The sequence below is a fragment of the Seriola aureovittata genome, chromosome 5 (genome assembly GCF_021018895.1).
Source record: "Seriola aureovittata isolate HTS-2021-v1 ecotype China chromosome 5, ASM2101889v1, whole genome shotgun sequence".
Classification (NCBI taxonomy): Eukaryota; Metazoa; Chordata; class Actinopteri; order Carangiformes; family Carangidae; genus Seriola; species Seriola aureovittata.
In genome coordinates this window covers 4,898,386-4,913,883 of record NC_079368.1, presented here as the reverse complement: position 1 = coordinate 4,913,883, position 15,498 = coordinate 4,898,386, and the positions used below count along the sequence as shown (strand labels likewise).

The 15,498-nt window shown below is 43.0% G+C and overlaps 1 protein-coding gene across 11 annotated transcripts in view; it reads right to left on the bottom strand.

Annotated features, from left to right (window-relative positions):
• Positions 1-79: 79 nt before the first annotated feature.
• Positions 80-15,498, bottom strand: part of LOC130169426 (citron Rho-interacting kinase) — a 49,116-nt gene continuing 33,697 nt past the window's right edge. For 6 of the 11 annotated variants that reach the window (XM_056376163.1, XM_056376162.1, XM_056376168.1 and 3 more), the window contains 21 exons: positions 14,256-14,396; positions 13,812-13,931; positions 12,992-13,217; positions 12,663-12,824; positions 12,413-12,436; positions 11,147-11,317; positions 10,576-10,756; positions 9,022-9,110; positions 8,804-8,908; positions 8,385-8,554; positions 6,209-6,289; positions 5,802-5,937; positions 5,421-5,560; positions 5,239-5,331; positions 4,686-4,794; positions 4,063-4,191; positions 3,599-3,679; positions 3,433-3,511; positions 3,174-3,347; positions 2,577-2,865; positions 80-1,296 (listed from right to left, as the gene is read on the bottom strand). In XM_056376163.1, the coding sequence (XP_056232138.1) occupies positions 1,273-1,296; positions 2,577-2,865; positions 3,174-3,347; positions 3,433-3,511; positions 3,599-3,679; positions 4,063-4,191; positions 4,686-4,794; positions 5,239-5,331; positions 5,421-5,560; positions 5,802-5,937; positions 6,209-6,289; positions 8,385-8,554; positions 8,804-8,908; positions 9,022-9,110; positions 10,576-10,756; positions 11,147-11,317; positions 12,413-12,436; positions 12,663-12,824; positions 12,992-13,217; positions 13,812-13,931; positions 14,256-14,396 (2,724 nt within the window). In that variant the 3' untranslated portion in view covers positions 80-1,272. The remainder of the gene's footprint in view (positions 1,297-2,576; positions 2,866-3,173; positions 3,348-3,432; positions 3,512-3,598; positions 3,680-4,062; positions 4,192-4,685; positions 4,795-5,238; positions 5,332-5,420; positions 5,561-5,801; positions 5,938-6,208; positions 6,290-8,384; positions 8,555-8,803; positions 8,909-9,021; positions 9,111-10,575; positions 10,757-11,146; positions 11,318-12,412; positions 12,437-12,662; positions 12,825-12,991; positions 13,218-13,811; positions 13,932-14,255; positions 14,397-15,498) is intronic. The other 5 variants (XM_056376165.1, XM_056376170.1, XM_056376172.1 and 2 more) reach the window with 3 other exon arrangements.

The following is a 15,498-nucleotide window of genomic DNA, read 5'->3' as shown; positions in this document are numbered from 1 at the left end:
GCTCTCACTGATACAAGCTGACACGGTTGGAATATCTGCAACTGAACACACACACAAAGAAGAAGACAGTCAACACTCAAACACTTCAATCATGTTTAATGCATGTACTGATATACATCTCTAAAAATCATACCGTCAATACTGTCTAACATCAATGTCTACTTATTGAATGCAAATTCGAGTGGATACATGACAGAAAAGAACAACTAAGAGAAAGAATCAAGATCGAAAAGCGACAAGTGCTGCTCTAAGTTAGTCATGCTCACTGATGTGACGAATGGAGGTGGTCTTACTGGCTCTAAAGAAACGATACTAGAAAGTGACGACCCCTGACGATTACTAGACTTCATATCACTGCACAGAAACAGGACATCTGTACCATAATCAACAGCAGCAGCAGCGGCGGAGTAGGAGCAAGCTGAGGTGGCGTCAGCCGGCCTGACTGCACGACGTCCGGCTTCAGAGGCAGAGCTGCGTGTTTCTTCATCTTAGGTTTGCTAAAAACAACACAAGGAACACTTGGAGCAAAACATTGCTTAATAATTGTTTTACAAAGTATGGCCGGACGACGACTGTCAATAAAGCAATCATATGCAATTATATATCAAAGGCTATTTAGTCAAGAGGACCATACATTTGATCCAAAGAAAGAAGACTGGTCATGTAACAAGGATGAGTTTTTAACTCCTGTTCAAATCCAATCTCATGTGCAAAGTGTTGCTTCCTCAGAGCTTCTCTCCATGATTTATGTGAATATTAAATGTCAGTTTGATTCTCTCAACAGAGAAGAAACCTAATGTGATATTTCAGACTCTAATGAAATCTTGATATAATATTTCTTAACCAACGACATCATTAATCTCCCTGCAACATCTTTAGAAACTCATTTTTAAAAAAAATAGACATGGCTTTACCAGCCGACTATTCCTTTTATCTATAAAAACTCAGACAGCAATATTTACAACTTTGAGTATATATTATAAAGTAGATTCTCTTGATCTGTAGACCAGCGGAGGTTCCCTGCCACCAAATCTACTGCGGGATTTCTCCCATGAAAGCACGTGTCAGAAAACAGGATTGTCGCAGGAGACGTCTCCCAGTGCAGGTTTATGTGTTGACGAGGAGCTGAGACTGCACTATGTACAGGCAATGAAGCTGACAGTCTGAGTGACAGGTGTGTGTTTGTGTGCATGTGTGTGTGCTTGCACGTGGATCAAGGGTTTCCCATGGTTTCTCTTCAAACCTCCAGTCAGGAGCAGTGAGGAACTGGGTTCACACCGATGACTGGTCCCACACCTGCGAAAGAAAAGTCAGAAATGATCATCCGTTGAATTTCATCATTTCTACTTTCAAATCATTACACCGATGTAAGTGTTATTAAAAATAAAGAACCGGCTGTTTAACCTCAGCAGGTGTGAAGATCTTAACCGACGAGACATTCAATTAAAATATAGTTGGAACAGTTAGAACAAAATAAAATCTGGACTTGTTCAAATAGGAAGAAATAGTGGATTTGTTGCGGACTGTTTTCAGGGGCGGATAAATACACATTTGGAATACTGAGTATTTACAGCAGCAGGACTGGAGTGAGGAGGAGGAGTGAAAATAAACTACAGTCTGTGTGTTGATGGTAATGAAGGGACATGTCACCCGCTACACCTGTTTTGTTGTCTGCCTCTTTCAGTGTGTTTTCATACATTTCAACTATTTGAGGGCGAAGTGTTGATTAAGATCCTGCAGGTTTACTCACTGATGAACAATGAACTGACCTGGAAGAACCAATCGAGAGCTCAAAGACGTGCAGTGAGAATCATGCAGAGTATCATCATCTACAGAACAGAACTGGTTCTAGCAGCTGGAAAACAGCAGCTCTGTGTTGACGGATGAATAATAGATTATACGGATTATAATCAACTCCAAGATGCAAAGTGCTCGTTAAATATTAGAAAACCTTTGTTACCAGAGGTAAGATTTGCTTTTGTTTCTTTCAGCGTATTTTCACGTTTTCTCTTTTGTTCTATGCTCTAATAATAACCTCAACATTTCATGGGTTAGGGTTAACCCATGAAACTGTTATAATATTGTATTTATAGTGTTTTATTATTCAAGAATTTCATTCCTTTCATTTCATTTATATAGTTGTTTCCATGAGCTTATTGCTGCTTATTGCTGCTTGCGCACGTTTTTCTTTTATTTCCACATTTCTTGCTTCGCTGAGCAAGGAACTGGCCCAAGCCTGAGGTTAGACTGATGGGTCACGATAAGTCACATAGTGATATTGCTGGGTTATTAAGGGTCATAAAGGTAGAAAGACAGAAAGGTTGGAAACCAGCGGCCTAAAATACAAACATAAGTGCATATCAAATGTTCAGTGATGAAACCTCTCAGTGTTGTGTTTGTGTGTTTTTTTGTTTTTGTTTTTGTTTGTATACTCCTGTGTTTATTGAACAGCTGATATTCGAGACAGGAAACAAGGGACCAAAGAGGTGTGTGACCCTGGGTAGAACTGATCTGGGGACATTCAGGAACACGGTATACATCGTAACCACCCAGCCACCAAGACGCCCCTGCTGTACCTTGTTAACAGGGGCGAGCTGTGTTCGGACAGACCCAGCGTGGAGTCGGGTGCTGTCCCCGAATCTCCCAGGGGACCTCTCCCTGCGACTGTCCAGCACCCTGCCGGGCGACTTCTCCCTGTCCAGCGGTCGGGCGGGAGACTTGTCCCGTCTGAATTCGGTGCGGCCCTCCCTGTAACGGTGTGGGGTGCTAGGCTCTCGATGCAGGCCGTCGTGGCTGCCGGGGCCCGAGGACAAACGCTTGGTGATGTGCTCCGTGTAGGTGGGCGGCCCTCGCTTACTGGGACTACTGAAGAAAACACAGCAGAGAGCAGCATGTCACTCAATGTCCAAAACAAGAAGATTTTATATTTTTACAGCAGATGGCACTGTTGGCCCAGTCAACAAAAATAAAAAACTATCCTGGTCATTTAAGTTCCTACAAGCGAAAGTCAACACAGTCCACAATAAATGTGTTGTTGTTGATGTGATTAGTTTTTGAGTGTTTTGTAGGTGTTGTAAGTGTTTTTAATCTCTCCTACACAATGTAATTTAAATTCTGTTTGTTTTTTTGCTCAAACCAAAGTAAAGAGATCAAACAGGACACAGGGAGCTGACCCTCGGCTGGAGCCGGTCCGCTGCAGTTCTCCAGACTCTCTGATCAGACTTCCCTTACAGCAGATGACCCGCAGCTTGTTCTGGTAGGAAGAGGCCAGGTAAATGGCCCCGGAGGAGATGGCTGGGCCCAGGTAGCGAGGGTTGGGGATGTCTAGGTGGGCCAGCACTGTAGGACTGTACAGGAAGTGAGGACAGGGATGAGGGAAATATGGCTGACAACAAAAATCAAAGTGTTTACAACTCAGCAGGTCTGTCTCACCCCAGAGCAGCGTGTCCCTGAACCTCGATGACGTCCAGGGAGTTGAAGTAGGTGACAAACAGGTAAGGCTCTCTGTAGGCTGCACCACGAAAGAACGGCATTATACAGATGTTAAAATTTGATTTTGCTTTATTCATGCAGCTAAAAGCAGCAGGAGTTAACGTACCAAAGGTCAAAGGCAGACGACTCCACTTAATTTCCTCGGTGCGGCTTCTTCGTCCGTACGTGTCCACAAACACTCCAAACTCTGTCAAACAAAGACAGATTACTACACACTCCTCTGTCTGCCTCTTACCGTGTCTCACCTCAGGACAGGACAGTGTGAGTCTGGTGTGCAGGCAGCAGTATCAGTGACAGTGACAGTTCACATCTAAAGATAAGAATCACACACATTTACAAAGTAGAATCTTATGACTTCAATTACTAGTAGAAAGCAGAGAGAAGGTAAGAGATGAAAAAAACGAATTCATATCAAAAATATACTGTACTTCAGTTGTTGCCTCACAGTGATGGTCTGTACAGTAGCTATCGTGTATCTTATCCACTACCACGCCGAGAGCACTTCACTGTCTCTGCTGCGGACAGTAACACAGATGAGTGTGTGTAGAGTATTTGTTCATTCAAACCCACCATGAAAACACAGCAGGTATTCCTCCTTCTGCATGCTGCTGGCCACCTGCATGATGGCGATGGGGAAACTGTGGGACGAGGCCGCGAACACAGCCGAGGCCAGTGACACGTCGTTCTTATCCAAGAACTCTGCAGTGGACGAAACAGAGGAGCCGGTGTTAAACACTGTGTCCGTTTCACTGTGCACACTGATCCAGAAAAAACACGGCCCTGCTTCATGAGAGACTCCTGATGCTCGGGGTTAAACAGGACAATATTACATCCTGGGTCCAGTGAAGGTGAAAATAATCTCCCCAGTTTATCTTATAAAACAACCGTCTGCAAAGTAAGTACCCATTATTCAGACAGAATGATCCCTGTCAGTGGAGCTGGCTTTTCCATGTACTACTGGGTAGTTCTTTTACTTTAAAACAACAAATTGTATTTATTATCATTACTGAATTTAAAATCTTAATCTGCAAATAGTCTAAACTACTAAAACTACAGTGGCTTCAGTTACAATTATAATTAAATCTACTCCACAAAGTGTCTGAATACGTTCTGCAGCCTTTATTTAAGTCCCATATAAATGCACTGATGTCTCATGTTTTTAAATAAAAACAAACAAATACTTGTGCCCTCACCCTCAAGCACAAACTGCTTCATTTCAATCTCGTAGAACTTGTTGGTGCCAATTATGATGCTGTAGCTGGTCAGATGGATGCAGCTGCAGGGCTCCAGAGTTTCAATTTCCTGTAAGATTAAGGATGTGGAGGTGAGTAAAAGACAGTTGTTAGTTCTATTTAAATGTGGTACATTTGGCACAAGAAGCGTTTATGATGGTTAAAGGCCTCCACTTTTCTAATCTGCTATTCTCTTTTGTATTTGGAAAAAAACATCTCAATAAAGCCAAGTATGTTTAACTAGGAAGGATACACTTTTCAGTTGATGCATTTGATGAAATTCAGCTTTCATTGATTAAACTGTGCATTTTAATACGGCTTCTAATTCACACTCAGGTATCGAGACGTATTTCCTTTGCATTCCTATTATTTTATCTTTCTTGGCACCTCGTCTCTTCTTATGAAGTAAAACTGCACTTTGTGATGTTCCTACCTTCCACTGTATATTATGGTGAAACATGAGTGTCATAATAAATCATTACAATTGTATATGGAACTAACAGGCCACACCCACCTTACGAATACAGTATTTGTTGAGATTGTCGTTGTAGCGCAGAATGGTTATCTTGTTGGGCATTGCAGCACATATACAGGGCCCGTTGTCTATCTGTAAAGAGAACATACATGTCTCTTTATAAACTCAGCAAGTAAGACTAACACTTTAAAGTCACGGAGCAGCTTTATCTCAAGGCCTACCCTCCCAGCGGCAAACAGATGGCAGCCCTTCACCGTCTCAAAGATGTAGGGAGCCAGTTCAGACTGGCTGGGCAGGTGGGACTGGGCCAGAGACTGCTTCACTCTCTTTATCTCCACCAGGCACAGCGCCCTCTCGTCCCCTACAGCACACACAGATGTTACACAGTAGCTGATGTTTCGGGACAAGGAGACTTTCAAAGATTTGAATGATGGATGATAATTGTGTTGCCTTCATTGTGCCGATCAGGCAGCTTGTGATGTCGGGAGATATGAGCTTTTTGATTTAGGAACAACACTCACTTCCTGAGTTTAATGAACTTAAAGGTCGAGACTCAAACCCTGCTGCTCAGTATACAGTTATTATCAAAGCTAACATCTCACCAACAATCATCAGCAGTTTCTCCTGCTCTTTGATGATGTGGATCTGAAAGACGGATCCTAGACCCGGGATGTGAGTCAGGGAGTTCTTGATAACATTCAGGGCATACAGACCCTCTTCAGAGCCCACCAGAACGATCTGCAGCACAGCAACAAAACACAATCGTTAACATAACCTTAATTACTCTGGTGAACATGGTGAAACTTCAAACAGCAGCAACACATGTTAACCTTGGCAGGGAGCCACGAGCATCTGCTCTGCGTCCATGTCCCTTCATTTATTAAGATCATTCTATTTTTGACCAAAACTGCTACTGTGGTAAAAAAGTTTTCTAAATGATCAAAATGCAAAATGAAAAAATGAACACTGAAAACAGCTCATGAATTATGTTACGTTTCAACATCAGTACCTGATCTGTGAGGGGGAGGGTACAGTTAATATCCAGCCTATCGTCTCCCTCCAGCTTTAGTAGAGAGTTTCCTAGCAGCTTCTGTAAGGGCAGAGAGAGGGGAGGGGTCAACCGGGTCACGACCTCAATGTGACCTGAGGGGGAGGCAGCAGAGGAGCAGGACAGAGGGGGGCACGTGGCTGTGTGCAGGTTAACAGCATCAGAGGTGGGACCAAGTCACAAGTCAGTGTCCAGTTTTAAGTTCATGTTTCAAACATAGCTTCTTACATTGTTAAAACATTAACCTTTTAAATTCTGAGCTTCTGCCAAACAGATGAGAAATTTCATTAAATTTTATATATAATATAAACATGAAACTTAAAAAAAAAAAAGAATATGTAAACTAATATGAATAAATATGACTATTTCCTGTTCACTTCAATCTGGACACACGCTGTAGTCAGAATCTGCCCTACATGATGCGATGCAGTAAAAATCCACAGCCACTGTGTTTAAATGAGTTTTTGCTGACTCATTATTACCAGTTTTAGCAGCATCACGCTGGAGTTTCTTCATTAGTGACTGAAACTCCACAGATCGGTTCGGTGGGTTTTTCAAGAAATATTACAAAATTATCAGACTTTTTAAAATCACATTCATTTCCATAATTGTGTTCAGTAAGCCTTCTGAAATTATAATAAGAAAATCTATTATCTATGAAAACTCCGATATAAACGGGCCTCGGGCCGCATGACGGACGTGTTCCTGCCGCTGACTTCCTAGAAGCAAATCGACGGAAAAGGCCGGTTTTGAAAACTGTCACCCTGAGGATTGTTTTTCTAACGTATCATATTACTGCCAGAGATGATTGGTCAGGTTGAGTCAAGTACAACAATTGTTTTTCTATCACAACTCAAAAATGTTCTCTGCCAAAGGTTTGGTTAATATTCAAATGTAAAAATGAAATCCAAATGTACATATTCACTAAGAGAGTTTTTATCAGATAATGCTCAACACAGAACTGACATAATCTATGGAAAGTTGTTTTGTCAACATGTAAGTAGCATGAGGTACCTCAGTTTTGACTATTGATGGACAGGCTTTAGCAGCAGTATGGGACAACATTCAAATCAAGTAAAGACAATTATAGTCATTTTGTTTTATTCCCTGGCCAAATATAGATCCTTCAAACTTTAAATTCAAGTCAAGTTCATGTCTTCCAGTTTGTGATTTGTGTCTTACAGATGAGTCACGTGACTTGAGTCCCAGTCTCTAAAGAGTGTGCAGAGGGGCAGCGGGGGGAAAAAACACAGACGAGTACACCAGCAGGGAAAGAAACCCCGCTGTCTGATCCCAGGTCCTCCTGACAGGACAAGTGAGGAGGATCAACCCAAAGATGATCAAACATCTTGGTGAGAGTCTGTGTGTAGTGTGCTTTAAAAAAACAGGACACCAAAGAAAGGGTAGAGGATTTCAGCAGAGTTCAAAATATTACATCAACACAGAGTTTGTACAGGACATGAGGATAGTGAGAGTGAGGAGTGGTCACAGCAGGTGAGGTGAGAGCGGGGGCGGGAGGTGACCAACCAACACAATGACAGACACATGCACTAATGCGTGCCTCATGAAGGATATGCAGGTATGTGTGTGTGTGTGTGTGTGTGTGTGTGTGTGTGTGTGTGTGTGTGTGTGTGTCAGTATGTATTGGGTCTATATCTTATCTCTTTACCTGGACCAGAGGAGACAGAACCATTTGTCTTTTGGACACAGCAGCCTATGTGTGTAATGAAACCCAGTTGGAATGGGCAGAACAGAGCAAATCAACAAAACATGCCCATATACCGGGACGTATGATGTGGCATGATGAAAAAGCAACAAACATGAGTGAGAAAGACAAAGAGAGAGAGGAGAGAAAGAGAAGAGGAGAGAAGAAGGGGACAATTAACGACACATATAAGTGAAACTGGGGGGTTATCCATTAAACTCTAAAGCCTAAAATAACTGCAGAGGGTAAATCTGCTCCTCATGAATATCCCCCATACAGTTAAACAATGAGTTTACAACCGCAGCCACAGACACGGCAGTTACCTGTGGCCGCGGTTGTAATGGTTTATTTGGTTTATTTGAGTCAGCAGACACTGAGGATGCAGAGAGGCAGTTGCCCCAGTCACACCTCGCCTGCTCCAGAGATACTCACTGCGTCGGCCTCGGCCTTCTCCCGTGAGGCTCGCCCCCCGGCCACCACAGACTCCATCACAGCCACCCAGCGCTGTTTGTCTGGGAAACTGGGAGCCATGAAGAAAATAGACTGTCCAGGCCAGCAGGGGGTGTGACAACGGGACTCCAGCTTCAGGACGTAGGGAACATCTGACGCACAGGGAACAGAGATAAGGTATGACTTCAGAATACTGGTTTCTAATTAATCAGAACATGTTTCATTTTGCCTCTAAAACCTTGTAAATGACGTCTCATCTGAGATGCTCGTTTAGAGGACCGTAAAACATGAGTATTACGTCATGTAGCAAGTAAATGTGATGTAATTCTGAGGGAAGGTTACAGATCAAGAGGAGGGAATAGGTTAAAGAAGGAGACTGTTTGGAGACACTTTGTGTCTACCTGACTTGGCGGTGTTTGGCAGCTCAGATGCCCCTACAGCTCCGTGAACCACCACCTCTCCATCTGACAGACACAGGTCAAACTCCTCCAGAGGCTTCACTGAGTCTGAGTAACACACACAGAACAAACACATCTGTAACTGTGGTAGTATCTGACAGCTCCAACAGGTCTATGATTTCTGATTCAATAGCCAGACAGGTAAATGTAAGAAAGACAACCTTCTCTGGGCTCTATCTCGTAGATGGACACTTTAGTCCCGTCCAGGACCATATACTTCCTCTCCCAGCCTTGGCCTCGCTTCCCATTCCTGCAAACACACAAGGCAACTGCATCAATGCAAAGCACAGACGATGAAGATGAACAGTTCTGCAGGAATCTCTACAAATGCCTTTGTTTAATTTGGTTTAAGAACCAGATGGGTGGGTTTCCCAGACAGAACATAACAGAGAGTTTGGGTTTAGTAACATCAGGCTGCCTGATCAGAAGAAGGAGATGACACAGCCTCACTGTCATATCCTGCTTTTTTTTTCTTTTTCATATCCAGTCTGACAGTATTTCCTGCTTCCTTTTTCTTTATTTTCTTTCCTCTCGTTTCAGATGTCCACTTCCTGCTCTCTTCCTTCATTCCTGTAACAAGCGACCGAGCCTTTCCTATTGTTAGGATTCCAGTTTGTACTCTTTGCTCAGTTTTTTTTTTACCTCACCTTAAGCCTGGCGCTTTGGATTGGTTTTCTCTGCTCCTGTTTGACTGCCTTTGTTTGTACTGACCTATTTTTCCAGTAAAGATTTTGATGTTTCTGGAGCCTGGTTTTCGCCTCTGAGTTGTGCTTTGAATTCCTTGTCTTGTGGTTTTCCAGTTTTTACACTCACAGAGGGGCACAATGGAGAAACTATATTGCTTTAGACAAAAAGGCTATTAGGTGTGAGGGAATGATCGCTACATAATGGATATCCACACTGCGGGGTGCCTCCACAACAGCTCCTCTCCCTGTCATTTTAGGAGCACACGATCCACATGGTTTTAATACTCATTAAAACATTCACGACTCCCTGTGTGGAAGCATCTGTGTTTATTAAGATTTTTTTCTTGATCTTGTCACCTGTGTTAAATCAAGACACAACATCTTGGGCCACAATTGCATTGACCAAAACATCTTTGCCTATTGAGTTCCTTTGACAACCTTTTAAGATACACTGTCCCGCCTGTGTGGCATTTTGGCCTCAGTAGCGCCACCTCAGGTGTGTTTTTGGTCTGTACTGGACTGTGCTGGTCTTCACACCTCTACAAATTACACATTGTTTGAAAAACCCTCAGTCGGTCACAGACTGTGCAAAGCTTTTTATGATCCTCATATCACTGCAGCAGCTGTTGACACAGAACTGGGTCAGACTTGTGGCTTCAAAGCGTTTTCCACACAAAAGGTAGGCTGCTACTACAGGCCTCACATTCCCCTTTTATGCCAAAAACAATAGGGGAGGTAAAAAAAACAAAATTTTCAACCATATTTGTGCCTCTGCTCAGAATTTCTTATCGTTATTCTGACTTTTTGGTTGTAAAATTTAAAGCGTTACCTTTCAAAGGAGAGCAGAAGAACAACACCCTTCTTTATTCTTGGGTACATGTTTTTCTGGCTTGTGCACAAAAATGGGGACGTCTCTTAAGGTGTTAATTGTAGGATTTGTGAGCCCCCATCAGCCCAAGAGTTATATTCATTGGTAAAGGACAGTACCAGAAAAGTTTAAACAATCACATCGTCGTGTGCACGGCTAACCTGGGCTGTTTCATCCAGCCCTCCAGGTGCATGTGTCCACCAGCTTCTTTGAGCTGCTGGCCTGGAGAGCTGCCTTTGTCCCGACACAGGCCCTCAGACAGATGCAGTGAGCAGTCGCTGGACATGCCACATGTGGCTGGAAGGCAGGGGGAGCATTTCGGGTGGCACAAAGCATGACACTCTGGAGGAGAGAAAACACTGTGAAAGAGAGTGCAATGCCAGACAAGGTTTCGTCTCCTCTCCACACACCTTTGTGTCATCCAACGGCACAGAAGGAACAGGGGCATCTTACCTAAGACTAAAAGGAGGAGTATAAATGAAAAATATCAAAAATTCATTTTATATTTTTCACCCCAGCACACCGACATCAGCGACAATTTTTGCTTTAGTTTTCGTTTCTGTTTGGAAAAATGAAAAATTGAAGGACTGATCTCAGACATATAAATATGACGTTATAAAAAAAAACAGCAGTGACCATCACAATGGTCTCACATATTCTAAAAATAAAACTTTTAATTCTTGCTCAATGAAATCTATAATGCTTTTATATTGTATTATACATGTAACTCACCGAGACAGGTAGCAGCTTGGCGACCAAAGTGCACGGTATCCAGGCACACCGTGCACTTGGCAGCTCTCATGTTGAGCCCGACTGTGAAGCGGTGAGGGGTGTTGTGGTGCACCACTCTCTCTCTCTCCCTCTCTCTGTCTCTCTGACTGTCCTTCAAACGACGGCTATACTCTGAGTACAGGTGGGGAAACAGAGTGAGGGCGGGCGGCCACAGTATTTCTGACCGTATCAGGCACATCGATCACCTCAGAGCACCATGCCATACCAGCTATGAAATCGGTTCAACAAAAGAAGGCTTCCAAAAAGATGTTTAGCAAAATGCATAAGCAAGTCAACTCTGAAGACGAGAATGCTTGAAAAAGAATATTGATTTAATCAATCCGTTTGCTTGTGCCCACTCACTGCTGCATTTTAAAGGCATCATCCAGTCGATATCAACTTCTCTGTTGTGTGTCCACTATTCTCTGTTTGCGAGTCTACGCACCGCAACACTTTCTGTGCAACATTTGTCTGGACATCAAGTACGAGTCTTAACACATAAACACAAATGTTCACTTGAAGATAATCATCTTAACAAATTACAGCGAACATCTTGGGACGATTCATTTATGGATTTTCTGCAGCTTTTCTTTCCCTTAACATACACGTATTCGTTTGTTTAGTGTGTTGATGTTAGCAACATTTATTCTATAATAATTACACTTATTTTATAGTCCCATTGTTTTTTTACTTTTAATTTCTGTTGCAGTCACAATGACCAAATTTCCTCATAATCATCAATATCAGGCTTCAATGACACGAGATGAGATAAGGATCATAGACTCTTAACTCTTTTGGTGTAACCTTGACTCTTATGTGAGAAGAACTAAAATGACTGAATAATACCTTTAGTTTTTTTCAGAGTGTGGGTTCAAACAGCGTTTTGTGAATTGCAGAGTTTATCATTCGGTACATCTCTGTTAGTGTGTGATGTCATGTTCAGGTGAGATTGTAGTGAGTTGAAGAGCCGAGCAGAGAGGTCTGCAATCAGGCCGGCTAAGCTTCAGCAACCAAGATAAAATGCTTCAGATTTCTAAAGCTGTGCACTGGAAAAAAGTAAATTTACGTGAAGATGTCTCAGCCTCACCTGACCAGCCTGGTGGGATCTGACATTTTATAGAAGTGCAGAGCTTTTAAAATCTGGCCTTTCAAGGATGTGGATGACGCAAAAGGAGAAGAGAGAGATAAGAGACCAAACTGCAGAAACCACCAGTTTGGACAACTTACTTTCAAAAGTGACCCTCCTTCTCTCTGAAAGGTGTGTGAAAGAAAAAGGATAGAGAGAGCTCCATAAATGATCCTTCACGAGTCAGATTAGATGTGTGTCTCTATGTGTGTGTGTGTGTGTGTGAGTGTTTGTGTGCATATGTGTGTAGGTAAGGGCCAGTGTGTGTCCGGTATGAAGCTATAAGCCTGCATGTATGTTTCTGTTAGAGAGAAAAAGTTTCATTTCAGTAAACATCGTCCCCTCACTCACCCTCAGGTGTGGGTGCAGTCTCCTTCCTGCGTCCAGAGTTGGAGGGTGCCAGGCTGCCCGGGCCCTGCTGGTGCTCAGGAGACTTTACCATGGCAGACATGATCATCTGCTGCCGCGCTGTGGCAGGGTTTGCAGAGTTGCCATGATCTTTATACTGGAGCGCTGGGGTTGAAGCAGTTGATTAATTGAACGTCATTTTATTTATTTATGTGTATGATACATTGTTTTGTCATGCTGATGAAACTGTTATCTACTGGCCAAAAAAGATAATGTTAATAAAATACTATCACTAAAGTTAATGGTGTGTGGAACTGCACCCGGAGTCTGACCTTCCTCTCTCAGAGATCGCAGCTCTGCTCTCATTTTCTGCAGAGCGTCTTCCAGCTCAGAGCAGCGAGCACGTTCTTTGTCCAGAGCCGCCTTCATGTCACTGTACTGCAGAGGAACCGGCTGGATGGGGGGCACAGGTGAAACCTGGCCTTGACTTTGCCCCTGAGCCTGGGCCTGAGCAGCCATGGCAGCCAACAGATCCTCCCGACGACGTCCAAACAGACCCTGAGACCCACGCACGAGCAAACACACACAAAAAAAACAGAGAGAAACATACAACATGAGACCAGAAAGGAGAAGCCAGTAGATTCAGATTACACACACAAGTAGCTGCTGTACACACATAAACCACTGAGCCACAGGACATAAAACCTTAGTCACTTGTTTTCAGGCATTACTATGCTATTCTGATTGTTTCTGTGTGGGGCAATTACACTTTATGCATAATGTGAGTCATCTGTGGCTGCCCTGAATTTATTTAGTAGAAAAGTAATTATCAAACTTGTCATTTTAATTCACGAGCCTTTCCTAAATATATATTTATTAAATACATCCTCAAAAAATAATGAATTACATAGTTATGATGAATTTGCCCCTGTTTTTCCCACCTCCTCCATAGATTTTAATTTTGAGAATTTGATTTCTTCCCCCATATTTAATGTTTCTTGGCTGGATTAGAAAGGTTTTGCTTACTTTTAGTAGGCAAGATAAAAATAACCATCTCACTCTACAGATAAAAAACTACAAAACTGCCCAGCTCTGCGTAGGAAGACTGACAAATTATAAATCAATCCGATTAAATCTATAATCTCATCTGACCTTTTTCTTCTTGGAGCCACCATGGGCCTGGGCCTGGAGGAAGTCTATGAGCTTGGTCTGCTGGGTGATGGTCCCCTCCATTTTCACCTTCTCATGGGAGTACACAGCCTGCAGGTGGAGCTAAGTGAACATCACTACTGCCATGAATTTCTCCTCAAGTACTTCACTTCACACAGAGAGGGTGACAGAGAGACAGAGAGAAGGGGGGGGGGGGTGTATGCTGTGGGGTAAAACAAAGTGTGTGGGGGGGGGGCATGTACTGTATGTGCATGTAGCTTTCACTAGTAAAACAAAGTGACAGAACAGTGGGGGAGAAGCAAGACTGCAAACGAGAGAATGATGTGCTCCCAGTCCAGCGTGTGACTCAGCCACCTCATGTTGTCGGAGTATGTTTTTTCTTGCATACACGTTAGTGGGTTTATGTGAATGTGTGTGTAGCAGCACCTGGATATTCTCCAGCTGGTATTCTAGGTCTGTCCTCTCAGTTTTGAGCAGGTCAGTCTGGTCCAGAGCGTCCTGCAGCCCCTGGGTCAGACGGAAGATGTGGGTCTTCTGGGCATCCATCTGCTGCTGCAGCTTCTCTTGCTGTGGAAGTAAAACAGCTGTTACATCACCGTCTGGACCTTGTGACTTTGCCACTTGCGCGTCCTACAATTGATTTCTTCCAGTGATAGCAGCAGCTGAACCTTGCAGCAGAGTTTGACACTTGTTACCGCTACGACTTAACACAGAACAGATTTAGTTTATTTTTCAGCATGAATCATGGAGACATGTTGTTACAAGCACAGAGACTGCTAACATTTGCACAGAGAGAATAACAGAAAAACTGTAGAGATCAATGGGATATGCAGTTGTATGCAAATGTTTGGGCGTTACATACAATGTCTCATATTTTGTTGATTTTTGGAAGTGGAAAGAAGCAAATTCAACCTCTGCAGGAAACAGAGCTTTTATTCATATGTTACTGTTACTTTTCATTTCATGAACTTGAAAAACAAAATTAAACAATAATTGTGCCATGAATAAAAGTCTATACTAACTAACCCCGGTTTTGCAGACATGACAGCTTGCAAACACTTTTTGCAGCCGGCTAAGAGTCTTTCTATTCTTGACTCGTCCTTCATGTTCTGAGGTATTTTTAAGTTGTCTTGAACACACAACATGTTTAATCTACCCACAGATTTGTTCAGGTCGGAGGTGGGGGGGTGGGGGGGTGGGGTGGGGGGGGGGGGGTGGAGGTCACTCTGAAAGCTTCAGCTTGTTTCTTGAGATAGTTTCTGGTGGATTTTGAGGTCTGCTTTAGATCATTGTCGTGTTGTGTAGACCAGCCAGTCAGTTTGTTGACTGGCTGCATGACATTTGCCTCCAGAGTGTGTTGACATTAGTTGGAATCCATCCTTCCCTCTTTCTGTAGTGTTTTCTGTACCACAGACTGCCACACAAGTCCAAAGCAGAATATTTACTTAACAGTTGGCAAGATGTTCTTTTAATAAAAAAAATAAAAAATTGCTTCATTTTTTCTCCAAACACACCTTTTAGGGATTCTGGCCAAAGCCCTGAATTTTAACTTCAACTGTCCACAGCACTTGTTTCCAAAACGACCCTGGCTTATCCAGATGTTGCTTTGACTTTGAGGTCACAGGTAAGGTTTCCTCCTGATGACTCTTCTATCTAGAGCTTGTTTGTG